Source organism: Hippoglossus hippoglossus, chromosome 24, assembly GCF_009819705.1.
Source record: "Hippoglossus hippoglossus isolate fHipHip1 chromosome 24, fHipHip1.pri, whole genome shotgun sequence".
NCBI lineage: Eukaryota > Metazoa > Chordata > Actinopteri > Pleuronectiformes > Pleuronectidae > Hippoglossus > Hippoglossus hippoglossus.
This window is the reverse complement of record NC_047174.1, coordinates 403248-430351: the sequence shown is the minus strand read 5'-3', so window position 1 is coordinate 430351 and position 27104 is coordinate 403248. Positions and strand designations below refer to the sequence as shown.

At 49.5% G+C, this 27104-nt stretch overlaps 3 protein-coding genes and 1 non-coding gene across 6 annotated transcripts; 3 read left to right on the top strand and 1 right to left on the bottom strand.

Annotated features, from left to right (window-relative positions):
- On the top strand, positions 1–18839 carry LOC117758774 (AT-rich interactive domain-containing protein 1B-like). The gene is made up of 19 exons (XM_034580733.1): positions 1–552; positions 2956–3156; positions 5226–5339; positions 6636–6894; positions 7849–8001; positions 8084–8405; positions 9343–9488; positions 9601–9704; positions 11067–11273; positions 11765–11984; positions 12747–12867; positions 13364–13539; positions 13656–13800; positions 13924–14028; positions 14122–14200; positions 14297–15005; positions 15118–15248; positions 16090–16657; positions 16904–18839. The coding sequence occupies exons 1-19, from the start codon at positions 115–117 to the stop codon at positions 17932–17934; spliced, it is 5229 nt and encodes a 1742-aa protein (XP_034436624.1). The 5' UTR covers positions 1–114; the 3' UTR covers positions 17935–18839.
- Positions 17881–26912, top strand: LOC117758743 (ribonucleoside-diphosphate reductase subunit M2). 2 transcript variants are annotated; one of them, XM_034580689.1, is made up of 12 exons: positions 17881–17886; positions 22995–22997; positions 23295–23400; positions 23502–23570; positions 24044–24193; positions 24277–24393; positions 24492–24625; positions 24701–24795; positions 24888–25021; positions 25625–25729; positions 25819–25932; positions 26378–26912. In XM_034580689.1, exons 3-12 carry the CDS (start codon positions 23311–23313, stop codon positions 26528–26530), a joined length of 1161 nt encoding a protein of 386 aa, XP_034436580.1. In that variant the 5' UTR covers positions 17881–17886; positions 22995–22997; positions 23295–23310; the 3' UTR covers positions 26531–26912. The 2 variants fall into 2 exon arrangements, with proteins under 2 accessions (XP_034436580.1, XP_034436578.1); XM_034580687.1 differs by lacking the exons at positions 17881–17886; positions 22995–22997 and having other exon boundaries at positions 23281–23400.
- tmem242 (transmembrane protein 242) lies at positions 19432–22346 on the bottom strand. 2 transcript variants are annotated; one of them, XM_034580725.1, is made up of 5 exons: positions 22295–22346; positions 21863–21979; positions 21339–21439; positions 20609–20740; positions 19432–20056 (listed from the first exon to the last, which is right to left on the bottom strand). In XM_034580725.1, the coding sequence occupies exons 1-5, from the start codon at positions 22329–22331 to the stop codon at positions 19943–19945; spliced, it is 501 nt and encodes a 166-aa protein (XP_034436616.1). In that variant the 5' UTR covers positions 22332–22346; the 3' UTR covers positions 19432–19942. The 2 variants fall into 2 exon arrangements, with proteins under 2 accessions (XP_034436616.1, XP_034436615.1); XM_034580724.1 differs by having other exon boundaries at positions 22274–22304.
- On the top strand, positions 25969–26105 carry LOC117758930. Its single transcript, XR_004613388.1, has one exon. It is a non-coding gene; the product is annotated as a small nucleolar RNA SNORD94 (small nucleolar RNA).
- Positions 26913–27104: the final 192 nt, after the last annotated feature.

Here is a 27104-nt window from a genome sequence, read left to right as displayed (position 1 = left end):
ACCAGCTCCGAGCTTAATCATTACGATGGAAGAGGAGGGCCTTGCTTTGATCAACATGGCGGACAACAGAGCGCAGGGGCTGGGGTAACAGCGGCGCTCTCGGTACACGGCACCATGGACCAGGTACACAACTCCCCCGAAGGCTACAGCAACAGCCCGTACAACCACTACCCGAACTACCGACCCGGCAGCGGGACCAGTGGATACGGGGGCTGGATGAGTCCCTCCCGGCAGGGAAACCCCCTGACGGGCCTGGCAGCTCCCGGCTCCCCGGCTGGAGGCGGCGGCAGCAGCGGAGGATTCCAGCGGTTTCAGGGGCAGCACCCGTCCGGGGCCACGCCGACTTTGAACCAATTATTGACGTCTCCGAGCCCGATGATGCGGGGACACGGAGGAGGACACGGAGGAGGACACACCGACTACAACAGCCCGGGGCCGGCTAACGACCTGGGCTCCCTGTTCGGCTCCGCTGCTCCCGGCTGGGGAGGACATCAGAGAAGCCTCCCGGCCATGAGCCCGGGGAACACCGGGCCGGGCGGCGGCAGGTCCCCGGTGAGTAACCCCGGATCCACACCTGGTAGTTTGTCATTAACTCACCTGGATCCCCAGCTAACCTGCTAGTTAGCCGCTATGCTAACCCTGGTAGCTAGCGGGTTGTGTCCGCTGCAGTTAGAAACCCTCTCTGACTCTGCTGGTTTAAACGATGAGTCATTAACTGAGTTACTGGGACCAGTCGTGGTTCTGGTTCTGGTTCCGTGTCCAAGGTGACTCTGGTTTAGCGGCTCTGCTAAGCTAACATTAGCATCGCAGTGGTCGCTAACCGAGCCGCGCGGCTGCGTGAGACAGTGGTGAAGCCGCAGAGGGAAGGCGCTGTGCCGGGGGACATTCTGCTGTTGTACCGGGACATTCTGTCCGGGGACACTGAGGTGGTGACGGCTCTCACATGCTGACCCCCCCCCCCCCGGCTGAGGTGTCAGTCGGCGGGGCGAGCTGCTGCTGAGACCGCTCCTCTCCTCTCCTCTCCTCTCCGGCCCCGGCTCCTCTCCGGCCCCCGGCTCCTCTCCTCTCCGGCCCCCGGCTCCTCTCCGGCTCCGGCCCCGACCTTCACACATGCAGATTAGCCACGTGCCCGTCCCCCCCGGTCCCCCCCGGTCACAACACCCGCTCCTCCGGTCGAGCCCCCCGCTGAACACACAGCAGCCCGGCCGCTGCTGCTCCAGGTCGGGGTCAGTTCATCCACAGCCTCTCCACACAATCACCTCTTCATCTAACAATCATCGAATCATCTGTTTTCTACATTAACATGAGTTTAACTGATCAGAGGCTCAGATTAGACTCAACTCAAACTTCAGTTCACTGTCATTTTACAGATGATGAAATATCTGCGTCAGTCAAGTTAAAAGCTATTATTGACATTTGAAGCTGTTTTAAGACATGAACTGAACCAGAGACGTGTTCCTCACATGTTCCTCACATGTTCCTCACATGTTCCTCACACGTTCCTCACACGTTCCTCACACGTTCTGCAGGTTCTGTGTGTGAGAACAAACGTCTGAGTCAGTGTCTCTGGACATGTTCTGGATCTTCTCCTGCAGCCTCCTGGTAACATGTGTGTAACATGTCAGAGTGAGTCCATGTGAGGACACAGCAGGACAATGTGTGGAAGCTTCCCAGAGAGCGAGTGGACGTGTTGATGAGGTTTCTAACACGTGACGGACGTGAAACTGGAAGAACACAAAGATCTCAGGATGAAGAAGAGGAGCCGTACACGTAGAAGACGAAGACGTCCACATGTTCCTGTTTGAACGAGTCGGACCCGACAACCTGCTGCTGCTGCTTCACAAACACTAACTACAGGAAATGAACAGACATGTTTTACAGAGTTCATGTCTGAAAACATCTCCGTGACTGGTTGTTGTGTGTTTCGTTGTCAGGTTTTACAGAATTCAAACAGGCTCGACATCGTCTTACAGCATCATGTACTCTGCAGGGCAGCTACACTTCAATATCAGGACATAGTTTTGTGGTTTAATTATAAAATAAGAGAATTTTCTCGCCTGAAAGTCTGAACCAAGCTTCATGTGTTTGTTCCATTGTTTCCATTTGATCTGTTTTCATTCTGCAAACCAACCGAACCATGGTTCAGTTCGATCCGGCCCAGACCACCTCTCTGGGTCGGATTACATTTTGGTGCGTTGGTCATCAAAGGCAAATGTAATTATTTCAAACACGAGAAAATTGTGAATTGTGAATTTTTGCTAAACGTGATGTTAATACACAAGAGGAATAAACCTCCTGGTATTTCACCAGAGGTCAGTGTTTGTCTGCTTGATTCACAAACCATATAAATAACAATTGATATAAATTCCAGCTTTGCCCTCAGATCTAGCGCAGTGTCCACATCTGGATTAATGATCAGACCAGGTCTCTTCCTCCTCCCTACATCCAGCTGCTCCACCTGCTCCTCATGTTTACTTACTCTCGTCAGATGAGTGGTGGAGACTACGTGTCATCCACAGATAGTGGATGACACGTAGTCACTTGTCTCACCTGCTGTCAGTGTGTCAGATACAGTGTGTGAATATGAAAGCGCACTCAGGTGTGACTCTGGTGTGAAGTGGCCTCCCGGGCGTTTGGATCACTGCTCCGACTGCAGAGTTCAGTCTTAGCTGTGTTTTTAAAAAACAATCTCATTGGAGCAGTAAAATCCCACAGACATAAATACGATATGGATCTAATCATGTAACGATGTGATATCGTACGATTTAAACCAATTTGATAGGATTAAATTAAGCTGCAGTTCAGACAGATTTAGTTTTAAATAAAAGATGTGAAAGAAGAATGATTTAAAATGGGCCATGAGCCTTCACAGACATGTGATCATAAATACCTGTTGAGGTATTTTGGTTGCGTACATCACGACAGAATCATGATCCAAACATTTGTGTTGTTCAGGCGCCGCTCATGGACCCCATGGCGATGAAGCGCTCTCAGCTCTATGGTATGAGCAACAACCCGTACTCCCAGCAGCAACAGCCGCAGGGGGCGCCATACCCCGGCACAGCCTACAGCACCCCCACCCCCCACAGATACCCGATGGGGATGCCCAGCAGGGGGCACATTGGGATGGGAGGGATGCAGTACCCTCAGCAACAGGTAGGAGAAGCTCCGTGAATTCAATTGTGTGAGTGTTAAGAGAAGGTGTTTATCTCATGATGCGCTCTGCATCTTCTCTATGACTTCATTAACCGTCTGAGCAAACACCCCCTGCTGGCGCCTCCTAACTAGCAGCGGGAGATTGCTGTTAGCATTACCCTGTTTAAATGGATGTGTGAGCTGGTCAGAAACCGAAAGTAAACAAGGATTTCTCCTCTCGCTGTGAACTCCTCCGATGGAGTTTTTTGGCAGCATTGGTGGAAATAAGGCTGGTACTTCAGTTCCTTCCTCTAAACTAACTAACTCAAAGAGCACAGTCGCTGGCCCCCCCCTCACACGACTCCGTTACCCTCCCATGTGCCCCGGGCTACTGTTGGGCCCCCCCATTGACCCCCAGTGTCATCATTTCCCCAGACGCCCGGTGTTACTCTACTGTTTTCATTTAAAAGGTGAACACGTGTTTTCAGACCTGCCTGTTGGACTCTGAAGAGTCCAGGTAACCCCCCCTCTCTCGGCTCTTCTCAGGTCCTTGTTCTCTCAGATCACCGTCGTCTTCCTCCAAGTGTTTCCTCCGACCCTCATCTGATGTCATCCTCGTGTAACAGCGGCGTTATTACATCACCTCTGGTTGACAGAGGTGTGTTCTTCTTATTCGCTCAGCCTGAGGGAAGTTGTGTCAGTGTTGTGTCGTCTCTGTTCACATGAAGAGGCAGAGAGAGGAAGTGTAATGACTTTAATGAGAGCGAGGCCCCAGATGGCCCCGGGACTCTTTGTTAGCTCTTTGATTCCAGATGAAATTGGATGTCGAGCAGTTGGATTGATCCTGGCTCCTCGTTTCTTTCTGTCAGAACATTCACACTCTGGATTTGTTCATATGCTGTTTTCAGTGAGAAAATAATTTGTCGCTCTGCTCGTCTCCACAAGCTAAAATATCTGCGTTAAGAACGCTGCCATCTTGTGGTGACGATGTCATCTGGAGTCAGTCTGTGCAGTCGTGATCCTGAAGTGGAGCTGTGGTGTCAAGGTCTTAAGCAAAGCAGTTCATTGTGCATGCAGCTCTAAATGCTGCACTGGTCTCCCATTGCAGGGAGGTTGCATCTTATTGCATTTGGTGAACGTTTGTCTTCAGAAAGCACGTGAGCTTCTTCATGTGTTTAATTATAGTATATTGTAAATTGTTGATGGGTGGCTAGAAAGAAGAATACATTTTTTCTTTTGGTGATAAGGGCCGACAACAGTGTGGATGTGCTGTCCACAGCAGAAATGACTATTGACTCTTTATTTACTGTTTTACAGAGTTCATGTCTGAAAACATCTTGAGAATCCTCATGTCCTCAGGGTTTTTAATAAGTAACTTCACCACTAGATGTCAGCAAATCCTTCACACTGAACCTGTAACTTAACGTAATAATGATTTATTGGAGACACATGTTGGAGCTCCTCCCCTCAACTGAAGGTTCCCCATATGTTCCTGTTGTTGTGAACGAGTCTGAACCTGTCATCTCCTGCTGCGTTCTACTTTCGTTTCCTCTCGTGTGTCTGTGTTGTGAATCTGTCATCGGGGTGATGCGTCTTACCGATGTTTGTTGTTTGTTCTCAGATGAGCTCTCGGTACGATCCGCAGCAGAGCGTGGGCGGTTACTGTCAGCCGGGTCAGCCTCCATACTTCAGCCCCCCACAGCAGCGGCCCGCCGCCCCCAGCCAGCCCCCATACATGCAGCCCCGCCCACTGCCACAACAGGTACGACCCGCTCCCCTCCCGGTTCGCTGCAGCACATGGATCAGGATCACTTCCTGAGTGCAACGCTGATTCTCTCATTCTCAACAAATCTATGAACGTCTTGCAGGTATTTCACAATAAAAGCCTTCGAGGAACAGGAAGGGATAATCTCTTGTCCAATAGCCTGAAGCAGCATCGTATCGCATCATTTAACAAAACCTGCAGCTATTCGATAATAATTCTGTTATCAGCTTAGTTGACGCTGAATTTTTTTCTATCAACTACTCGACCATTTGTCTGAAGCCTTTTTGTAGTTTAAACTTTGTTCATCTGTGTTATCCTGATGCAGGAGGCGCCACAGGAGGCGTTCGGGGGCCGCAGCCACTCTGCTGCTATGACTCCTGGGAAACCAAACCTGGAGGAGATGAGTCTGAGCCAACAGGAGAGACCGTCCAGCCTCCCGGTGAGTCCCAACACGGGGCACGTCATTCGAGGAGAGAGCCAGAGATAAAACTGTGGTTTTTAAAAATCCACAATAATATTTTGTTCATCGAGATGTATTTGTTGCAGTTTGCTGTTAGCAGTTTGCATAAAGTTAAACTTTTTGACGTGAGAATTAATTAACGGCGACGCTAACTTTCTTCCTGGTTCATTTGCTGATGCTAATAGGCTAACAAGCTAGCTTCCAGTCTAACCAGTAACTGAGGGTGAAGGAAGGGAGGAGACGATAAAAGAGGAGGAGAAACGGGGGGGAGATGTGAGAAGGAAGGGAGGAGAGCAAAGGGAGAAAGAAGAGAAGAAGGTGGAGGTGGAGGGAGTGAAGGAAGAGAGGAGATGGTTAGATGACATGAAAAAGAAGAAGTTCAGAGGAGGAGAAGGTCGAGCGAGGTTGCAGAGAAACTCTCTCTCTACCTACAGCTCACTCTTTATAATTAGACTGGGGGGGGGGGGGGCGCTGCAGCTGATTGGCTGAGCTGTTGGCAGGGGGAGGAGAGAGGGAGGGAGGGCGCATGTTGCTACACTGTGATTGGCTGGTACGAAGCCCGGGGTCTGATGGGAGATTTCAGTGCAGAGTTTCTCTCTTTCTTTTCTGCTGTTTTTCTTTCCCTCTGTCCTCCTCCACTCATCCTCTGTTTCCTCTCCTTCCTGTTCCCTCATTCCTTTCTTCCTCGGTCCTCCTCTGGTTTCCTCTGTTCACTTCTTCTCTCCTTTTCGTTCGAGCCCTCCTCTTTGTGCTAACTCCTCTCATCCTCATGTCACCTTCTCTCTCTCACTCCTCTCTTCCGTTTACCTCCACGAGTTAATTATCTGAATCCAGACACCAGTTTTTCTGTCTGAGTGAGACCTCGTCTTATGTCGTTCTTGACATTGAAGGAGGCATCGAACCGTACACGGAGTTCGACCACAGTTGAACACACCTGAGACAAGAGGATGTGTTCAGTGACCACGTTTATCACAAGTTTAAATGTTGTCGGTCCACATTATAAATATTTTCAGATTTGTTGGATTTAGTTTTCACCCGTTCACATGTTACAGACATTTCACCTGGAAGCTGCAGGGAGAGTTAGAGAATGTCCGGAGACACTGACTCAGACATTAGTTCTCACACAGAACCTGCAGAACACGTCAGGAACAAACATTATGCAAATAATCATTTCATTAAAAAAAAATAACATTTGAAATGTTGGTTTGTTACTTGAATAATCAATAAAAAATAAAATATCAGGTGTTTTACCCGTCGTTGTCCTCTGTGTTTCAGGATCTGTCCGGATCCATCGACGATTTGCCGACCGGCACCGAGGCAGCGGTGAGTTCAGGGGCGTCAGGTTCTGGCAGCGCTCAGGGCGACCAGGGGACTCCGGCCCGTTCTCCTTTCTCCCCACACGCTTCGCCCCGACACCCACCGTCAGTCCGCACCGGGCCCTCGCCGTCCCCCTCGCCGTCCCCCTCGCCGTCCCCCGCTGGGTCTAGCAGCCAATCACGATCCGGGCCACTGTCTCCAGCCACCACTGGACCAGGTAGGATGATGATGATGATGATGATGATGATGATGATGATGATGATTTGACTGAGAATTAAGTCATGAAGACAAATGCTGGTTTGTGTTATTTTGCTTTTATTTGGAATTCTTTATTATTTTCAGTTTTTAAAACCTTAAAAGAAATTCATGGAAAGAAAAAGATGAAAAATCTAAATTGATCAAAGTGTCAGAAATAGAGAAAGTTTCTTGCTCTTCAGTTTATTGTTTTTACAGAATCAGAAACTAAAAATATGAATTTAAACAAGTGGATGAATATATGTTGAGCTGGATATGACATTTTTAAGTACAAATACCAAACACCTCATGGTTCTGTGGATTTTCTACTTTTTTATTTAAATGTTTTCTTTTAATTTAAAATGAATTAATTTAATTTAAAAGTTTCAAAGTTTTCTGAAAGTATACAAATCTCAAACCGTCCAGAAGCTACAACAGAAAAGCGTTCAGGATATTTTTAAGACAGTAATTAGATACTGAAGTTACTGCTGAGCTCTGCTAGTCGCAGTGTTGCCATGGAGACCAACACACGTCCACAGCTGGATGCAGTGACATTAACACATGGTCTGTTTGTCAGGAGCTCAGCTGACCCCCCAGATCCCAGGTCCTGGGATAGATGTCGGGTCTCATCCCCCCCAGTCGGCCATGACTCAAGACAGAGGTAACGGATGTGTGTGTGTGTGTGTGTGTACTTGTACAGATTCTTTGTGAGGACCATTTGAGCCTACAGTGTATACATGTCAGTTTCTATACATTTCCGGTTATTGCCCGGTCCTAATCTGCTGTGTTGGTCTGGACCGTGTCTGAGGAACCTTTCCCACCTGATGTTTAGGTTCAGACTAAACTAAAAGGTCTGAAACAACCAAGGTGTGAAAGACGAGTTACGACGCCATGGTTCCTCAGTCTCCTGTTCCTCACATCTCTGTGTTCTGTTCAGGTTTCTCTACGTCCATGCAGCGGAGCACCCCAGGGTCTCGGTTTGGCCCCCAGCAGTCAGCACCACCTATGTCCCCTCACCCAGCACTGGGGGGGCCGATGCACCACTCCTCCTACCAGCAGGGCAGCTCATATGGCCAGTACGGCCCCCCAGGTACAATCTGATCAAACTTAGATGGAAAAACAGTGAAGTAGTGAACTTGTCTGACGTCTCGTCTCACCCCCTCTTTCCTCAGGTAAATACCCCCGCCCCCCCAACTATGGCGGAGCCCCCAGTGCCAACTACAGCGGCCCCGGCTTAGCCAACAGCTTGGGGTTGAATGCCAGCAGCCCGATGCACGGTCAGGGCCCCTCCACGCCTGCAGGTCGTGGCCCTGGACCCGGCGCCGGGGGGCGACCTTACCCTGCTGGAGGGAGCTCTATGGCCCCCACCTCACCGGGTATGCCACAGCCCGCCGGTCAGGGATTGAGGCCTCCAGTGCCCAACACCAGCCGCAAACCGCCAGAGGTCGGCGGGTCCAGTGCCAACTCCTCTTCCTCGTCCAGCGCTCAGAGCAGGTGAGTCCTGACAGAGACCCCGCCCCTCCTCTGAAACATCTGGAAAATCAAAACAACTCCAGGACAATGTTTTCACAGCTGAGGTTCAGAAAACAAGTCGAGCACGTTTCCTTCCTCGTCAAACAGAGGAGTCCGACGTGTGTCGTCAGTCTGAACGTCAGTGATTCTCTACAGCTGCTCAACAGTAACGTTTTTGTCACCTCCGTTCTTCCAGGCCTCCGTTCACCCGTTCACCCGTCTGCCACAACTCTTGGCATGGGAGTCGACCCGCCCTCCCTCCTACTCCTCACCCCTCCCAGCAGAATTATGGGTAGGTTTGGTACCAGAGTCTTGACAGATGCAGAAACACGGCTTTGTCGTCCTTTAACTTTAACTGGACAAAACATCTGTGTTGCGACTTCACAAGAATCATTTCAGGGAGGGAGTGATTGAAAGTCTTCTCCTCCTGTCGGAGCAGGTGGTGGTGACCAAAGGTTATAATTTGACAGATAGCTAGTTGGGAGGACACATGTGTGTCTTCTCGTCGCCTGACTGCTCCTGTTTGGCTTCGGAAGCTGCTGCTGATGTGGAACTAACTTCTTTGTGTATAGGGTTAGGTTACACTCATTTGTGAAACCTGCTTATTGACAAAAACAGAACAGTGTCTATCTTTATTCATGAATCAATATCTCAACTTATATCTTTCACTGAGAGACATTTGTCAAAAATGTGACTGTACATCAGAGTCCAAGGTCCAACAGTTCTTAGATAGACATCAGAAATATGTCTGATTGTTTAAAACGTTGCATGTCACAGTATTAAAGTTAATATTGATTAAAGTCTTTCCTTCAGGTCCTGAGACTGATGCTCTCATCTTCTTCCTGCATGTGAGCTGCAACATCACCGACTTATTTCATCTAATAATTATTAAACCCATTTTCTCTTCTGTGGTGCCCAGGCATGGCAGCTACCAGGGCATGGCACCAATGGGAGGAATGGGCCCCGGAGGCCCTGGCGGCCCCACGGGTTCCTACAGCCAGCAACCAGCCAGTAACTCCGAGAGGATGACACCACAGGGACCCCCGTACAAAGGCCCAGCCTCAGGTAGGACCATCCATTCCAATGTGTCGAAGCTAAATCTCACTGTGGTTGGATTATTTCTGATAAACTGCGACTTCCTGCGTAACAAGGGATCTGTTGTCTTTGTACCTTTCAGGCCCCGTAATGATGCAGGAGATCATCGCTCATCCAGACGCCGAGCAGACGGTTGAGCTCAGCAAAGAGGCCGTTTGTCCAACCACAGAACCTCCCAAAGCCAAGGTGTGTGCTTTGGCCCTGTTGACCAGTCACGTTTGCTCTGCCGATCACGCCAGCTCCCGCACGTTCTGTGTGTGAGGGTGAATGTTAACGGCACTGATGCTGAAGCGAGTGGATCCTGTTGTCTGAGCCCAGTTTCTGTTACACTCATTACTTCTGCTGGGTTTTCTTGTTTCGGAAGTTTGACAGAAAACTTAAAATAACCAGTTTTTACCAACATGAACCAGATCATTTTTTCTTCTTCTCCTGTTTGACGTGGTTGTTTCACTCGGGTTCCGTTCACTCTGAGCTCGACTGCAGCTCCTCCTCGTTATCCAGTCGTGAAGAGTCGACTTAGATCCGTCACCACAAATCTGTGTGTGGCGGCTAAGTTGGGACTCGGCTTTGACTCCGGTGACTCGGCTTTGACTCCGGTGACTCGGCTTTGACTCCGGTGACTCGGCTTTGACTCCGGTGACTCGGCTTTGACTCCGGTGAGTCGGCTTTGACTCTGGTGACTCGACTTTGACTCCGGTTCGCTTGATGAGAAGCGGCTGCTTTGTTTCTGCAGTTTGTCGATGAGTTACGTCGGCGTCGTGTTCCTCAGCTCAGACTCTTCTGCTGCTCGTGATCATTTTTATCCCTTTTTGTTCAGACGCAGTCTGCTCGTAGTTTCACGCTCTGCAGGTTCAGTGTTGTTTTGTTGACTGTCAGTGAAACTTCACATTAGAAGTGAGACCAGAGGAAACAATGAGGAAACTTTCCAACCATCCCACTGTTTTCACAGATAACTGGATGTTGTGGAGAATCCCAGTAACGAGCAGGAAACACTTGAGTTTTGATCTGGAATGAGTTTTCTGTTTATCAGCGACTGCAGTGAATTAAACTATACGAACCATTTAAATCCAACAAAGCTCAGTTCTGCTTTAAGTTAATTCAATTTTACACCTTGAAAGCAACAGAAACCTTCACATTTAAAAATGGAATCTTAAAAGTCAGAAGTGAAGTGTCAATAAGTATATTTTATATAACTTATGTGTTTAGTTTCACATGACATCTCCAGCTCTGTGCGTCCCAGCAGTGCAGTAATTCTAGATCATTTTATTGTATTCTTAATATTATTTAATGGTTCTACGCTGTTTAACTGTCACATTATGCTGATTCTTTAGTTTTTTGATGATTTCAACTGTGACCTGAACTTTCTGCGCTCTGGCGCCCTGTTCCATGAAAACCTTCACTGTCATTAGTGAAGGCTAGTGGTTAATGGGCGTGGCCAGGTTAGGTAGCCATGCTCCATTTAGCCGTATGTTTCCACCACTGTGTATCACCTGGAGACTGTCGGTGATGAGGTCATTGAGTCGCTGACTCTCCGTGTGTCTCCAGAAGCTCAGCGTGGCGACCATGACCAGTGAGAAGATCACCCGTCTGTATGAGATGGGCTCTGAGGCGGAGCGGAGGCTGTGGGTCGACGGCTACCTGTCCTTCATGGAGGAGAGGGGGACGCCTGTCCCGAACCTACCTGCCGTCGGAAAGAAGCCGCTGGACCTGTGCAAGCTCTACCTGATGGTCAGAGAGATAGGAGGCCTCGCCATGGTGAGACCACGAGTCCTTTTCTCCTCCTTTACTTTCTCCTCCTCTTCTTCTCCTCTTCTCCTCCTCTTCTTCTCCTCTTCTTCTCCTCTTCTTCTCCTGCAGCTGATCAAATTTTATTCTTTTGAATGATATGTTTTTGTTTGAGCCATCAGTTCTCTCCAACTGGTGGATAATTAATGCAGCTCATTTAAAGACATAGTTTTGAAAGTGAAATTTGAAAGTTAATTTTTATTTTAATCTGCACTTGACGCCATCTTTAACACTTGGTTATTGGTTTGAGTTTAGTGGAAAAGTCTCGTTCACCATGTGTCGTAAACGTGCAGCTCAAACATGAACTTAAGTGAGGAACTTAAATCCTGTTCTGATTCTCACAGGAAACAAAAGTGTCAATAAGTTGATGGTGTTGTAAGTGTGCTGCCTGTCCGTCAAACTGCATCTCAGCTGTTTTTGATTCTGGATGAATTTAGTGTGAATCTTTGTCGTCGTGTCAGGTGAATAAGAACAAGAAGTGGAGGGAGTTATCGTCGCTGTTGAGCGTGGGGACGTCCAGCAGCTCAGCCAGCTCTCTGAAGAAACAGTACATCCAGTACCTGTTCGCCTATGAATGGAAGGTGGAGCGCGGAGAGGAGCCTCCACCTGAGGCCCTTGGGCCCGTCGGAGACACCAAGAAACTTCCATCACTCCAGGCCAAGATCCAGCCACCCCCCCCAGGTAAGAGGTCACCTGTTCTCTGTTTGTAATTGACCACTACAGGAACAGAGCACCTGATATACCTGAGAGGTTCTGGTACGAGGTTCTAGATGAACTCAACACGTGTCAGAAATAAACCCAGAAGCATCAAAGACAAGTTTATCAAGGGAGATTACACATGTACCTAAAATAAAAAGAATATTAAGGGGGACCTAACATGTGCTAAAAACTTGGAGTGTCCCCACAAATGACGAAAACAAAAACAAGTTCTTGTGCAATTTATTTTTTAATTTAAGCATCAAAACACATTGAAAATAATCATTAATGATTAAAACCCAGCTTTGTTCATCCATAGACCTGCTGCGTCCATGTATGAACAAATGTAAACGACAGGAGTCCCTAGTTTCTGTTCTGTCCACTCGTGTTTATTTACTGTTAAACAGAAACAGAAGATTTGCCAACCGTCCTTCAAGCCTTCATTCTACTCAGTGTTCAGTATAATACCAAAACATGATGAAGTACATACACAGAGCAGGAGGCCAGACAAAAGAATCGACCTGTGTGGAAAGAGTAACTTTCAGGTGAACACATTCGTACTAAAAGTAACAAACACTCCAAAGGGAAGTAACCTGTCATTGAGTTGTTGATGTGACGTTTGTGTTTCCTCGCTGCTCCTGATCCACCTCCATGTTCTAGACCTTTCTGATGAAGTGCTGTGAAGTGACATGACGACACGTAACCCTTGTTCTCAGCAGGTTTTCTGTCTGGTCTGTATCTCTGCAGCCAACTCGGGCTCCCTGCAGGGCCCCAGCACCAGCTCCCTGACCGAGGCCCCCGGAGATCTGAAGCCCCCGACCCCTGCCTCTACCCCGCGCAGCCAGATGGGCCCCCGGCCTGGAAGCAGGTAGGGAGGGGGCCAAAGTCACCTGGTGAAACCCAAAGATCAAAATAATCATCCAAATATCTCAGGTTCCAACCTCTCAAATATCCTTTCATCATCTTTGGGTTTTGACTTGAACAGAACCAGACATCTGAAGACGTCTGCTGGAGAAACTGCTGTCGTTTTCACTTCTTTCTGACATTTTACAGATTAAATATCGATAAAATGGCAGATTGGTTGATAATAAAACAGTTCAAAACATTACATGTCGTTAGACTGGGTTTTTATCCAAAGCCACTTCAATTTAGTGTATTCAACATCTATGAGGGGCCATTTAGGGGTTCAGCATCTTGCCAAGGACACTTAGGCATGCAGATGGAGATTGAACCGCCGACCTTCTGGTTGGTGGACGACCACTCTACCCCCTCAGCCACAGCCTCCAAACAGCTTCACTCAAACAGCCTCACTCAGAAATCTGTCACATTTCAGAAACTAATGACGTCTGTGCTTTATCTCTCAGGACCATGGGAGAGGTGAGCGTCCAGGACCCGTTCTCTGAAGGCAGCGATCCAGCCTTCCACATTCAGCGAGGCCCTGGCCCCGGCGGCGCCCCCTACCAGCAGGGAGGTGGTCCAACAGACCCTTCTATGAGATTGCAGTACGATGCCAACAAAGACCTGCATGGACCAAGAAAAGGTGCCTGATGTATTTAAGACGAACATGAACCACTGTTAACGGTTAACGGTCTTTATTTGAAATCGTTTATCGAGTAACTGAAGAAAAGGTCCCATTTCCTACCTGCTCCTCTGCAGGTCCAGGGCCCGGCGAGGCCTTTGGTCCTGGTCAAATGCCCAGCGGTGCCATGCAGGACATGTACACACGCGGGCCCCCCTCCGGGCCCCTGACAGGAAGGGGCCCCAGACCACAGTATCCCTACGGCCCTGGATACGAGCGGAAGTACTGAAAATCTTTTGGATTTTGATTTGTTAACAAACAAGACGTGTGAAGACGTGGAAATTACATTTGTAGGTACTTGTGTGTGTATTTGAAATACACTAAACTGCGTTTTGTGTCCTGCAGGCTGGACCATGTGATGGGGCCAGATGGAGCCACAGTGCCCCCCGCTGGTCAAAACAACATGGGTCCGACTGGAATGCACCCGACCAACAGGCTCCACCATCAGAGGTGAGGGCTCTTTGTTTTTATGTCAGCGTGTTTTGATATTTTGACTCGTGGAAATAATGTTTGAGTGGATCTTTGCGGACTCTTTGTCTTCAGGCGCGGACGTGATGGCTACGAGCAGCAGCATCACAGCATGGCCTTCAGTTCCCATCAGCCCCTGCACCCTCAGCAGCAGGTGAGCTCTCCCAGTAAAGGAAACTTTCAGAAACATTGGGATGTTAAATCGTTAATTGTTAGCGTGAGGACGAGAACTTCTCTCTTTGCTCTGCAGGGCTACAAGCGTCCGATGGAGGGGCTGTATCCTCCCTCGAAGCGTCATGGGGGGGAGGGGTTTGGTGTGCAGCGATATGACTCTCAGCAACCCGACATGTTTTGCCCCTCCTATGGGGTAGGAGGCGGGGGCTACATGGGCCCAGAGCGGCGGCCGGTCCAGTACCCGTATCCATACAGCCGGGCTTGCCAGGGGACTCCACAGCACGGCACGATGGGCTTAGGACCGGTGACCGGGGGCCCTGGGGAGGGGCTGCAGACCAGCATGTGGCCCCCCAGGACCGACATGGGCTACACATACAGTCAGCAGGGCCAGCGGCCCCCCTACCCTGGGATCAGCCGAGGGGACGACCAGGACAGCCAGTGGCCCCCTGGGCCCCATGGCCAGCGCCAGCGGCCCTACCCCCCCCACTCATCCTCCTCTTCATCAATACCCCCCATGCCATCCAGACAGCCCCCCTCCTCCTTCCAGGCCACGCCCACTGTCCCTAACCATGTGACCCGCTCCCTAAGCCCCTCCTCCTCTTTCCCCCGACCGATGGGAGGCTCTCTGTCTCCAAACAGCGCCCCCTACCTGCCCTCTATGAAGAAGCCAGGGCTCCCTGGTGTCCCCCTCATCCCCCTCCACACTCAGGGCTTCCCCCCCGGCTCCGTGGAGAACACCGCCCCCCAACTGAAGCCAAGACGCCGACTCACAGCGAAGGACACAGGTCAGACACACACACACACACACACACACACACACACACACACACACACACACACACACACACACACACACACACACGCCTGGTGGGTGTTGATTTGAATTCATCCTATCAGGGACCCCTGAGGCATGGCGAGTGATGATGTCACTGAAGTCCGGCCTATTAGCAGAGAGCAGCTGGGCTCTGGACACCATCAACATCCTGCTGTATGACGACGGCGCCGCCGGCTCCTTCAGCCTCACACAGGTCAGACAACTAGGCCTGTGATTGGTCACGGTGGGATGATGATGTCATCACAACAAACTGACATGACTGAGTACAACACTGCCCTTTAATGGTGGTTAGTGTTGGTTCAACAAACTGAAACTCAAATTTCATGTGTCCTCCTCTCCTCTCCATGTTTCTTCTCCTCCTCCTCACTTCCTCTCCTCTCTGCCTCCTCCTCTCTTCTCCTCCTCCTCACTTCCTCTCCTCCTCTCTTCTCCTCCTCCTCACTTCCTCTCCTCCTCACTTCCTCTCCTCTCTGCCTCCTTCTCTCTTCTCCTCCTCCTCACTTCCTCTCCTCTCTGCCTCCTCCTCTCTTCTCCTCCTCCTCACTTCCTCTCCTCTCTGCCTCCTCCTCTCTTCTCCTCCTCCTCACTTCCTCTCCTCTCTGCCTCCTTCTCTCTTCTCCTCCTCCTCACTTCCTCTCCTCTCTGCCTCCTCCTCTCTTCTCCTCCTCCTCACTTCCTCTCCTCTCTGCCTCCTCCTCTCTTCTCCTCCTCCTCACTTCCTCTCCTCTCTGCCTCCTTCTCTCTTCTCCTCCTCCTCACTTCCTCTCCTCTCTGCCTCCTCCTCTCTTCTCCTCCTCCTCACTTCCTCTCCTCTCTGCCTCCTTCTCTCTTCTCCTCCTCCTCACTTCCTCTCCTCCTCTCTTCTCCTCCTCCTCACTTCCTCTCCTCCTCACTTCCTCTCCTCTCTGCCTCCTCCTCTCTTCTCCTCCTCCTCACTTCCTCTTCTCTCTGCCTCCTTCTCTCTTCTCCTCCTCCTCACTTCCTCTCCTCTCTGCCTCCTTCTCTCTTCTCCTCCTCCTCCCCTCCTCTTGCAGCTGCCTGGTTTCCTGGAGCTCATCGTGGAGTCTTACCGTCGCTGCCTCATCCAGATCTTTGGTATCCTGGAGAACTACGAGGTGGGAGCTGAGGGCCAGAGGACTCTGCTGGGGCCCGACCCACTTAAAGAGGAGGAGGTGCTAAAGGAGCCTCCAGCTGCCGCCTCCCAGTGTAACAGCCAATCAGGAGAGGAGCAGGAGATACGGAGGAGGTCAACGGAGGAGATGTCACCGCTACTCACGACTACTCCCACCATCACCGCTGAGGACACAAAGAACAACGAACCAGTGGAGGAGGAGGTGAAGGTGAAGGAGGAGCAAGCAGAGCCCCACCCCCAACAGGCCAGCAAGTATGACAAGCTGCCGCTCAGGGTGGAGGAGAAGGGGGAGGAGGTGGAGGAGGTGGAGGAGCGCTGGGCCGAGCTCAGCCGACCCAATGGCTTCCTCAGCGGCCTCCTGCTCTGGAAGGCCGGGGGAGGAGACTCCACCGCTCACATCCAGACGCACTTTGAACCCTGCACAGTAAACTCCGCCCCCCCAGAGGAGGAAACGTCACCTGAAACACAAGGTGACGTTTTTATCTTCTGTACGGTGGCCACATTTATATTCTATTAAATATTCATATCATACATGTATGTGTTTAGTTGTATTGGTTCTGCAGATGTTGATGATAAATCAATAACTAATTAACATATTATTAATAGTTTGATTGATTAGATCTTCAGTTTGTTGTAGTTCTGTTGTTTCACCACTAGCTGGTGCATCAGTTTTCATTCTCTGGTTATAAACTCCACTCCTTATGTTCTGCTGTCAGAGGTCAGAGGTCAGAGGTCACCAGCTCAGAGTCCCATCAGCCACCTGGAGGATGAGCCTCGCTGCTGGGACCAGGCGCCGCTGTCCACCGCCGAGGCCTGGCAGGACTCTTTGGCCAAACGCTGCATCTGCATCTCCAACATCGTGCGAGGCCTCTCCTTCGTCCCTGGCAACGACGCCGACATGTCGCAACATCCCGGCCTGGTGCTGATCCTGGGCAGACTGGTGCTGCTGCACCACCACCACCCCTACAGGAAACTGACGCCGCCCACCTACCAGCGGGAGGAGAAGCCGGGTCTGGCGTGCAGCCGTGACGAGTGGTGGTGGGACTGCCTGGCGACGCTGCGGGAGAATACGCTGGTGACGCTGGCCAACATCTCGGGCCAGCTGGACCTGTCGCTGTACCCCGAGAGCATCTGCCTGCCCGTCCTGGACGGGCTGCTTCACTGGATGGTTTGTCCGTCCGCCGAGGCCCAGGACCCGTTCAGCTCGGCGGGCGGCTTCTCCTCGCTCACCCCTCAGAGACTGGTGCTGGAGTGTCTGTGCAAGCTGAGCGTCCAGGACTCCAATGTGGACCTGCTGCTCGCCACGCCGCCTTTCAGCCGCCAGCAAAAGCTCTTCGCCACGCTGGTGTGCCTTGTAGGTGAGAGGAAGAGCCAGGTGTGTCGGGAGATGGCGGTGGCCGTCCTGTCTCACCTGGTGCAGGGCGACTCGACAGCGGCGAGGGCCGTCACCCTGCAGAAGGGCAGTGTGGGAACTCTCATCGGCTTCCTGGAGGACAGTTTGGCCATGGCTCAGTATCACCAGAGTCCACACAGCCTGCTGCATGCCGCCGCGCCGCCGGAGCCGCCCAGCATCAACATGATGTGTCGCGCCGCCAAGGCGCTGCTGGCCATGGCGAAGGTGGAGGAGAACCGGACTGAGTTGGTTCTGTACGAGAGCCGGCTGCTGGACATCTCGCTGTCAGCCGCCCTCAACTCCTCGGTGGCGGCCATCATGTGTGAAGTACTGTTTAAAATCGGGCGCTCGTGACACGAACACTGCCACGAAGCACAAGCTCCGCCCATGTGACGAACTGGCTCCAACTATATTTTTATTTAAAGAACAGAAAGATTTACGTACAAATAAATATAAATAGAATCTATAAAGTTCCTCTGCTCCATCCACAAATGTTTATTTGGGATTTTTAAGTCATTTTAATACAAAAATATTTAAAACCGTTTATTTTTATTCTTTTGTCAGTTTGTTGTGTTTTTTGTTTTAACCAAAGTTTAACGGTGGAGAAATCTCGCGTCCCGGCTCCTGGTGATTTAAACGGAAGTGGACGGTTCTTTCTGTTTGGGGGGCGGGGTTTGTTAGATATGGGGGCGTGGTCCGATTATTTAAGTAGTGACACGTGTTGTAGATAAGACGTCTTTTCTCATGTGACGCAGGAAACGCTGACGTTCAGTCTCTTTGTTCTGGTGCAATAGGTTTGTTGTTCAGTATTTTACAAACCATAGCAGTATGGGGGGGGGGGGGGAACTGTTTCACTTCCTGTTTTTTTAAGAACTTTTCTGTCTCCACAGTTGTCATCCTCCTGTAAATAGAAAATGTACATCAGAGCTCCAGCAGAGGGCGACACCTGGGGACGTCATTTCTAATCACAACTCTGCTCACGTGAACTTTTCGTGTCTCTGCAGCTGGAGAAGATTTTTCTGTATAAAAAACCTCAGTTTCAGAAGGTTTGACGGAGTCGGGTGTGGAAGGGTGCGTTTGATTAGAGAGACTGTGTGTACAGGAGGGGGGGGGGGGGACTGCTCATCATGTTGCTTACTGACAACTTCAGAAACAACAAATATAAAGAGAGAAAAAAGAAAATGTGGACGTCAGAGTTTCTCTTGTTTGATCGGACGGACTGATCTTTACATGTTGACGAATAAACGCATCAATCAGTCACATTGTATTTTTATTTATCCCATATTCACAAATCCCAGTTTGTCTCATAGTCTTTAACAAGGTGAGACGTCCTCTGTCCTTAACCCTCAACAAGAGTCAAACTACTAAAACCTTTAACAGGTGAAGAAGGTAGAAACCTCAGAGACACATGTGAGGACCCGTCTCCCAGGACGGATCCTCAGAGACACGTGAGCACACGTGAACACAAGTGAACAGATGTCCCGTGGAACAGAGAACATCAGAGAGATCAGAGTATTTACAGCTTTGATTAGAATAAACACTTTGTAGCTGAAGGTCAATGAACTGATGGATTATTGTCAGTAATGGTCGAGTATCTGAGGAGAAGTATTATATATCAAGCAGTCTTGTTGTGATCATAGTCCACGATCAGGATCCACCATGATCATAGTCCACGATGATCAGGATCCACCATGATCATAGTCCACGATCAGGATCCACCATGATCATAGTCCACGATGATCAGGATCCACCACGGTCAGCAGCCAGCTCGATCGTGGTCCACCACCACGATCAGATGCCAGAAGTATCGTGAGCATCATGAACTCGTTTTATCAAACATCAAACAAATGGAACACTTCACAAATATCCGATTTATTTAAACTAGTGAACTAAACATGCCAACGTTTCATCTCATTCATCAATTTCACGTGATTCTGAGCCATTTGGCCATTTTCAGTATCGTTAGTTCCCATCGACTGCTAAAGACTTGGGTTAAACCATTTTTCCCAAGCTGGGGGGTGTAAGTGAACACAACTTTACATCCCTGCCATCTTGTGGTGATGACATCGCTGAACAAACATCGGTGTGATAAGTACGACTTTAAACGACAGAAACCACGTCTAGTTTGGTCCATGTCCCATCTGCCAACATGGAGGAGGAGGGGTTTATGACCATCCATCGTTATTTGCAGTTTACCATTAATTTAACATTCGATGTGGAGTGGGTGGAGCTCCAACATCTTCAACCAGAACCAGACTGGAACCAGGACCAGGACTTAACTGGTCCAGCGGAGTCTCAGACTCTGCTGCCTCCAGAGAAAACGATGACAAACAGCTGCTGAGTCTCATTTGATTGGACGACGTCACTTTGACTTGAAGACAGAGTCCCAGTCCAGAGGTTCAGATCCAGCTGTGGCCTCGGCCGACTTTGGGATGGAGGGGAAGACGGACTGCATCTTCAGTCTGAACTCTGACAGCTGAAAGACAGGAAGACGAGTGAGTCCAGAGTCGGCGTCTCGTCCAACTTCTAACGTGTAGTTTAGATAATAAGTTATTTAGCTTTGATAATACTTTATTTCATGATCTTATTTTTAGTCAATTCTAAACTTAAATGATTTAACAAAGCATTGAATAAATGAATTGTTAATTTATGTGAAACTGTTTAAGTTACATGACATTAATTAATTCCTGTTTCTAAACATGATTTCATAGCATTAATGTTCATGTGTTTTCTGGGTGAATTAATCCTTTATCTCAAAATGTTAATGTTTTAATGTTTCATTGTTTTACAACTTTTCTTAAATATTTTAATTATATTATCAAAACATTTCAACTTTTCATTTTTCCTTGAAAACTTTATACATAGAATTTTACTTTACTTATTCTCAAAACATTTTCACTGTTTTCTTTATTCTCTTCAGCAAATTTAGTTTTTGTCAAAATGTAATTTTATTTAAAATATTAAAATTGACATTTTAGTTTTTCGCAGATTAAACTGGGTTCAGTGCGTAAACAGTTTGGATACGTACAGAGTGAACATCGAGAACTTTCCAGACGGCGACGCTGAGCAGGCCGACTCCACACCAGGCGAACAGAGACCCCCACCCCAGAGCTCGGAGGGCGAGCGCCGCCCCGCTCTCCGGCAACGCCGGCACCGCCCCCTGGGGAGGAGCCGGAAGGAAACAACATGGAGTCACAACATTTCCCGCTGCAGACGTTTCTTTTCTACATGCACAACATACAAACTAATGTTAAAGATAAAATTTAGCCTCAGATTTTCTTTGACGTGAAACTAAATAAAACGTTTTTTTCTCGTCTTCGTCTCGGAGGCTCAGACGTCGATGCAGACGACAAACACAGACTGTTTATCTGGCGTCACGTTTAGTCAGATCCTGTGAGCAGCCAATAACCAGACGGTCACCGGGACCAGGTCTCGGGTCTGGACCGCGACACAGCGAGGAACGTTTTCCACTTCGACCTGTAGGATGTGGACATGTGACCTCACGTGTCTCCAGTGGGAACTGGTCACATCACAAATTTAGAATCAACTTTAATCGTTGAGTAAACGAACGGTGACCTCTGAGGAAACCAGACTCAGCAGCTGAGAGATCAAATAAGCATGTTTGAGTTTGGAACACGTGACCTTCAGCTCTGGAAAGAAAAATATTAAATCCACATTTTTCAATCAATGAATGAATTCATCTTCATTGATCGATGATTTTTATTGATGTATTATTCTGTAAATTAAACAAACTGCACCTTATTAAACCAGTCGGGGTTTTTTCTCTTGACCAGCGCCAGCGTGGAGCCGAACCCCGCGACCAGCCCGGCGGACGCCACCGTGGTGAGGAACGCTGCCCCTGCAGACAGGAAGTGAGGTCAGAGCCTGGGAGACATGTAAACAATGTGAACTAAGTAAATGTACTTCGTTACATTCCATCCCCGAGGTAACGCAAAAGTAATCCTGACAAACCGTCTCGCTTTGACCCTTCAGGGCTCCCGTAGAACAAAACTATAAAACATAGAGCTGAGCAATAAAACATCAAGAATCAAGATTCAATAATTATAACAATGTCATTGATCTTTTAGCAAAACTAATCACGTGACAGTTAGCGTCATAATTATCATTTTTATCTGCGGGGGGTGCAGGAGGTGCGGGGGGTGCAGGAGGTGCAGGAGGTGCAGGAGGTGCGGGGGGTGCGGGGGGTGCAGGAGGTGCAGGAGGTGCGGGGGGTGCAGGAGGTGCAGGAGGTGCGGGGGCTGCGGCAGCAGCGGCTCCTCACCGTGAATCATCTGTCGTTTCTCCTTCACTTCTTCTCTCGTCGTCTCCTCTGCGGAACCCTCCGCCGCCATACTGCTGCGGTCCGTCAGCGTCTCGTCACCGGGCGGAAACAAGCCGACTCGGAACCAACGAAGTGGAGCAGAAAACACCAACGTACAAAGTGTGTGCGCTTGCGCGTGTGTGTGCGTGGAGGAGGTCTCACTCCGTCCTATAATATTTATCGATGCATTTGCTGATTTTGTCTTTGATGAAATATTTGGTCTAAAACTGTTTTCCACATGTTTTCAGGTGTTTTCAACAAAAAAGAGGTTTATGAAGTTTTGAATCAATAAAACAATTATGATGATATCAAGTTATTTATTCTTGAGAATCTTCTAAACAAAGTGAAACATCGTGGAAGGAGTTTTCCAACCTTTAGAACATTTCATCTGACCGCTAGGTGGCGACACTGACTGTGACCATGACAACATAGACGTACACTGAGTGGCGTTGTCTTCCTGAGTAGCCAATCAGAGCGCTCGGCTCGGCAGTCACCTGGAAACAGTCGGGTTCGGGTTATGGCAACTTCCGGGGAGACGTTTTGGTTTGAGAGGAAAAAATGAAGGTGAACGGTACAAACAACACAAACACACAACAACAACACAGACACAACAACAACAACACAGACACACACGAACCAGGAGCTCCAATCTTCTAGTTGTATTCTTAAAGAATCGCACGACACTTCATGTGCCGCGTTGCGGGGTTTTAGCGCCAAGTTATCATGGCGACATGTCTTGAATATATTTAGACAGACACTAACTATGAATGATTACACACACACACACACACACACACGTAACGAGCGTGTTAACGTGTCTGCGAGTCACAGCTTCGTGTTTTAGTGGCTCGTTGTGAATCTTGTGTAACGTTGATTTCGGACTCTTTTGTAACTCTGACCCCCCCCGCTCAAACTAACACTTGGATTTGCCCGCAGCGCCGCGCAGGTCACGTGAACGCGACTCGGAGCCTGATTGGCTCCGTCGCAGCGTCGGTTTAAAGAGCCACCCACCCAGCCGCGCTCTGATTGGTCAGCTGCGTTGAAGCGCCAAGATTCCAATAAAATGAGAAGCAGAGAAGAAGAAGCTCCAGAGTCAGTGAGCCGCCATCAAGCAGAGAAGAAGCAGCTCCAGAGTCAGTGAGCCGCCATCAAGCAGAGAAGCAGCAGCTCCAGAGTCAGTGAGCCGCCATCAAGCAGAGAAGAAGAAGCTCCAGAGTCAGTGAGCCGCCATCAAGCAGAGAAGAAGAAGAAGCTCCAGAGTCAGTGAGCCGCCATCAAGCAGAGAAGAAGAAGCTCCAGAGTCAGTGAGCCGCCATCAAGCAGAGAAGAAGCAGCAGAAGAAGCAGCTCCAGCTCCAGAAGCTCCAGCTCCAGAAGCTCCAGAAGCTCCAGAGTCTCCTCTTCGTCAAGATGCTTCGTGCTCGCTCGCCTCTTTCCGTCCGAGAAGAGAAGTCCCTGTGCAGTCAGACCGACAACATGGCGCTGGACAAAGAGAACACGGTGAGAGGACAACCCCCGGAGCTTCTTCTTCTCCCTCGAACTGACTCCAGGGTCCATCCGGTGGTTTGTGGAGATTGATTTGCGCTCTTGTGTGTTTGCAGCCTCCCGGTGTGAACAGCTCCCGCATCCTGGCGTCGAAAACCGCGCGGAAAATCTTCTCTGACGCCGCGGTAAGTAAATCTGTTGAAAGCTTCCGGGTTAAAATCGTCATCACACACGTCACCTTCATTCACAGTGACGTCACTGAGCGGGAGTTTTCATTGTTTCTCACATGGCGCCTAAAATGATTTGGTTGTGGCGCCAAACTGGCGATCAGCTGTCCGCATGACGTCACTTCCTCGGCTTCTGTGTTTTCATGTTTGTGTGAATCAGTCGAACTTTATTAACACTGACGTCACATCAGAACCCACTGGGCTCAGGTCCTGAATGATGTCAGATGTTCAGGTCAGCTGATCAGTTCATGTTGCGTCCAAACTGTTGTCACGTGTGAATATTATACATTTGTGAGTTTGGACACAGACGCCACCTTTTGTGTGTTTGATCACTTAAACAAAGTCCACTTGGATCTGGACGGTTCCGCTCCGAAAGACTCTGAATCAGAACTGTGAACGGACCCGTTACAAAATGTGTCTTCTGTTTCCAGCCCAAAGCCGTGAAGAAGAAGAGCAGCAGCGAGGAGGCGGAGCCGCTGCTCAAAGACAACCCTAGCCGCTTCGTCATCTTCCCCATCCAGTACCACGACATCTGGCAGATGTACAAGAAGGCTGAGGCGTCTTTCTGGACCGCAGAGGAGGTACACGTGACCGCCGCCGCAGTGCTGCACGGGTAACGTGGTCGTAGTGACGAGCGCTAACGGCTTGTTCTTGGTTTCCCCAGGTGGACCTGTCCAAGGACCTGCAGCACTGGGAGTCTCTGAAGGACGAGGAGAGGTACTTCATCTCTCACGTGTTGGCGTTCTTCGCCGCCAGCGACGGCATCGTCAACGAGAACCTGGTGAGTGCAGCCGAGCTGCGGCCGGAACCGATTATTGATCTGTTTACGCTTTGTGATCGGGCATCAGTGATTCTGAACTGTCCCTCTGTGGCCACCAGGTGGAGCGCTTTATGCAGGAGGTGCAGGTGACGGAGGCCCGGTGTTTCTACGGTTTCCAGATCGCCATGGAGAACATCCACTCGGAGATGTACAGCCTCCTCATCGACACGTACATCAAGGAGCCCAAAGAGAGGTGAGCTCCCTACTGCCCCCTACTGGGTTCTCCTGGTCCGTGCTGTTGTCTGACGCTGCGTTCACTGGCCCTCAGAGAATACCTGTTCAACGCCATCGAGACTCTGCCGTGTGTGAAGAAGAAGGCTGACTGGGCACTCAACTGGATCGGCAACAGCAACGCCGCCTACGGTAAAGCTGCTCGCCGCGACCCCGCGTGACGCTGGTGCTCCTGGTCGACCAGGTTTGGTGTTGATGATCTGTATCTTGTGTTGATCCTCCAGGAGAGCGAGTGGTGGCCTTCGCGGCCGTGGAGGGAATCTTCTTCTCTGGTTCCTTCGCTGCCATCTTCTGGCTGAAGAAGAGGGGCCTGATGCCCGGCCTGACCTTCTCCAATGAGCTCATCAGCAGAGATGAGGTGACCGCCTCACGCCGACGCCACGCCCCCCCACACGTCCAACCAATAACTGACCAGCTCGTTAATGCATCGGCTGATCACCGTAAATTCACCGTTTAAAGTAATCAAATAATCAGCAGGTTGATCGGTAATGAGAATATGAGACGGGCGTGTTTTCTGCAGCTCTTCAGGTTCCTCAGATCAGGAAGATGTTGTGTGAACCAGCAGCCGGACGTCGACTTTTTTTCAGTTGTTAAAAACATGAACGTTAACGTGATGAATTGTAAACGATCAGAAATGATCGGTGGAGTAAAGAGATGAATTCTGTCAAAAGTTTAAATGAACATTTCTAGAACAATATAAAAGCTTCGCTCAGGTTTCACGTGTCACTTCTCTTCTGGTTTGTGGTGAACTTAACAACTTGTATAATTTAGATGAAACACACTCGTGAAAACATCACCAGGATTATTTTATATAACATCAATCGATCCCTTTCACCTACATCTTCCTCACTGGAGCGTTGATTGAAACGATGCTCTGTGTTTGATCATGTGACCTCTGACCCAGCTTGGACGTGTGTGTGTTCGTATTAACAGTGTGTTGTTGTGATTGTGCTGCGTTCAGGGTCTGCACTGTGACTTCGCCTGTCTGATGTTCAAACACCTGCTCAACAAGCCGTCCAAAGAAACCGTCACCGACATCATCAAGAACGCCGTGGCCATCGAGCAGGTCGGTCCTCGGCAGTGCGCGCGCACCAACGTGTGTTAGTCGCCGGTTGAACTGTGTTTGTTGACCTGTTGTGTTTGTTTGTGCTTCAGGAGTTTCTGACGGAGGCTCTGCCCGTGAAGCTGATCGGGATGAACTGTGACCTCATGAAGCGGTACATCGAGTTCGTGGCCGACCGACTGATGCTGGAGCTCGGCTTCGCCAAGGTAACCGCCGCCGGTCTGTGGCCCGGAGGGGCGGGGTCTGTGATGATGAGACGCGCAGGGGTACGGACCTCAGCCGATGATGGGGGCTGAGTGCTGCTGCTGCGGTCTGATCAGAGGACAAGTGGTTCACTGACGGACGCCAGCAGCACGACACAGACGCCACGCTGAACAGACCCCGACTTCACTGTTGTGGTCAAAATTAAAATGTCAACTTAAAAGCGTTCGGCCGTGACTTGCTCTCTCTGCTCTTCTGATCAGCGAGAGCAGTGGATTGATTGAAAGTGATTCAGGTGGTTTTTCTCAGTGGATTCAACCAACTCAGGAGCTTTTAGTTGTTCCTTGTTGAGTTTGAAATCCAGATTTCTCGCGTTTCGCTTTGAGGAGAAACGTTGAGCTCAGATATTTCCCGTGTTGAACAGAGTAAACTGACGTCTGGTCTCTGCAGATCTACCGGGTGGAGAACCCCTTCGACTTCATGGAGAACATCTCTCTGGAGGGAAAGACCAACTTCTTTGAGAAGCGCGTGGGCGAGTACCAGAGGATGGGCGTCATGTCCGGCTCCACGGACAACACCTTCAGGCTCGACGCAGACTTCTGAGGCCGGAGGTGCACGGAGCAGCGCTCGGTCACATGTTCCAGCCGCCGCAGCAGCTGAGCTCTGCAGCAGGACCATAGGTTTTCACTCTAATTCAACATTATCCTCTGTCCCAGAGGAGGCTGGCATTTACCCAGCCCTCCAACTTCCAGCAGGATAGAGGTGTGTGTGTACATATGTGGGTTTTAGTTTGTACAGGACATTTTATTAAATGACGGCAGTTTCTGTAAATAAAGTCTCTTGTTTTATCCCCATTTTTAAAAAGTACAATGTAAGTAGATTTCAGTCTGTTTTATATGATCTTTGTCTTGAGCTGTCAAATGTACAGTTTTAGTTTTTAATGTATGGACTTGATTTTTGTAATAAAAGTTGTATCAACAAACCTAATAATATTCTTGTTTTTATTCCGGAGGTTGTTTTTTTAAGTGATTTTCATGTTCATATTTTGAAACACTTTTAAATGCAAGCGTCACAGTCCAGGTACCTTTTTATCCTTTGACTATCAACTGGTTCTAAACCAACCTCGCTGGCAGGACATGTTGTCCTTGATGACCATGTCTCACAAAAGCATCATAAC

What these genes read in the sequence shown, in the direction of transcription:
- LOC117758774 (XM_034580733.1), top strand. Translation starts at nt 115, where the DNA reads ATGGACCAGGTACACAACTCCCCCGAAGGCTACAGCAACAGCCCGTAC. An exon ending in TCCAGCCACCACTGGACCAG is followed by an intron (nt 6,895 to 7,848) that starts GTAGGATGATGA and finishes TGTTCTGTTCAG; the next exon opens with GTTTCTCTACGTCCATGCAG. An exon ending in GCTCCTTCAGCCTCACACAG is followed by an intron (nt 15,249 to 16,089) that starts GTCAGACAACTA and finishes CTCCTCTTGCAG; the next exon opens with CTGCCTGGTTTCCTGGAGCT.
- tmem242 (XM_034580725.1), bottom strand. Translation starts at nt 22,331, where the DNA reads ATGTTGTCATGGTCACAGTCAGTGTCGCCACCTAGCG. An exon ending in GTCAGTGTCGCCACCTAGCG is followed by an intron (nt 21,980 to 22,294) that starts GTCAGATGAAAT and finishes GTTGGTTCCGAG; the next exon opens with TCGGCTTGTTTCCGCCCGGT. An exon ending in AAGTTCTCGATGTTCACTCT is followed by an intron (nt 20,057 to 20,608) that starts GTACGTATCCAA and finishes CCTGTCTTTCAG; the next exon opens with CTGTCAGAGTTCAGACTGAA.
- LOC117758743 (XM_034580689.1), top strand. Translation starts at nt 23,311, where the DNA reads ATGCTTCGTGCTCGCTCGCCTCTTTCCGTCCGAGAAGAGAAGTCCCTG. An exon ending in GCATCGTCAACGAGAACCTG is followed by an intron (nt 24,394 to 24,491) that starts GTGAGTGCAGCC and finishes TGTGGCCACCAG; the next exon opens with GTGGAGCGCTTTATGCAGGA. An exon ending in ACGCCGTGGCCATCGAGCAG is followed by an intron (nt 25,730 to 25,818) that starts GTCGGTCCTCGG and finishes TTTGTGCTTCAG; the next exon opens with GAGTTTCTGACGGAGGCTCT.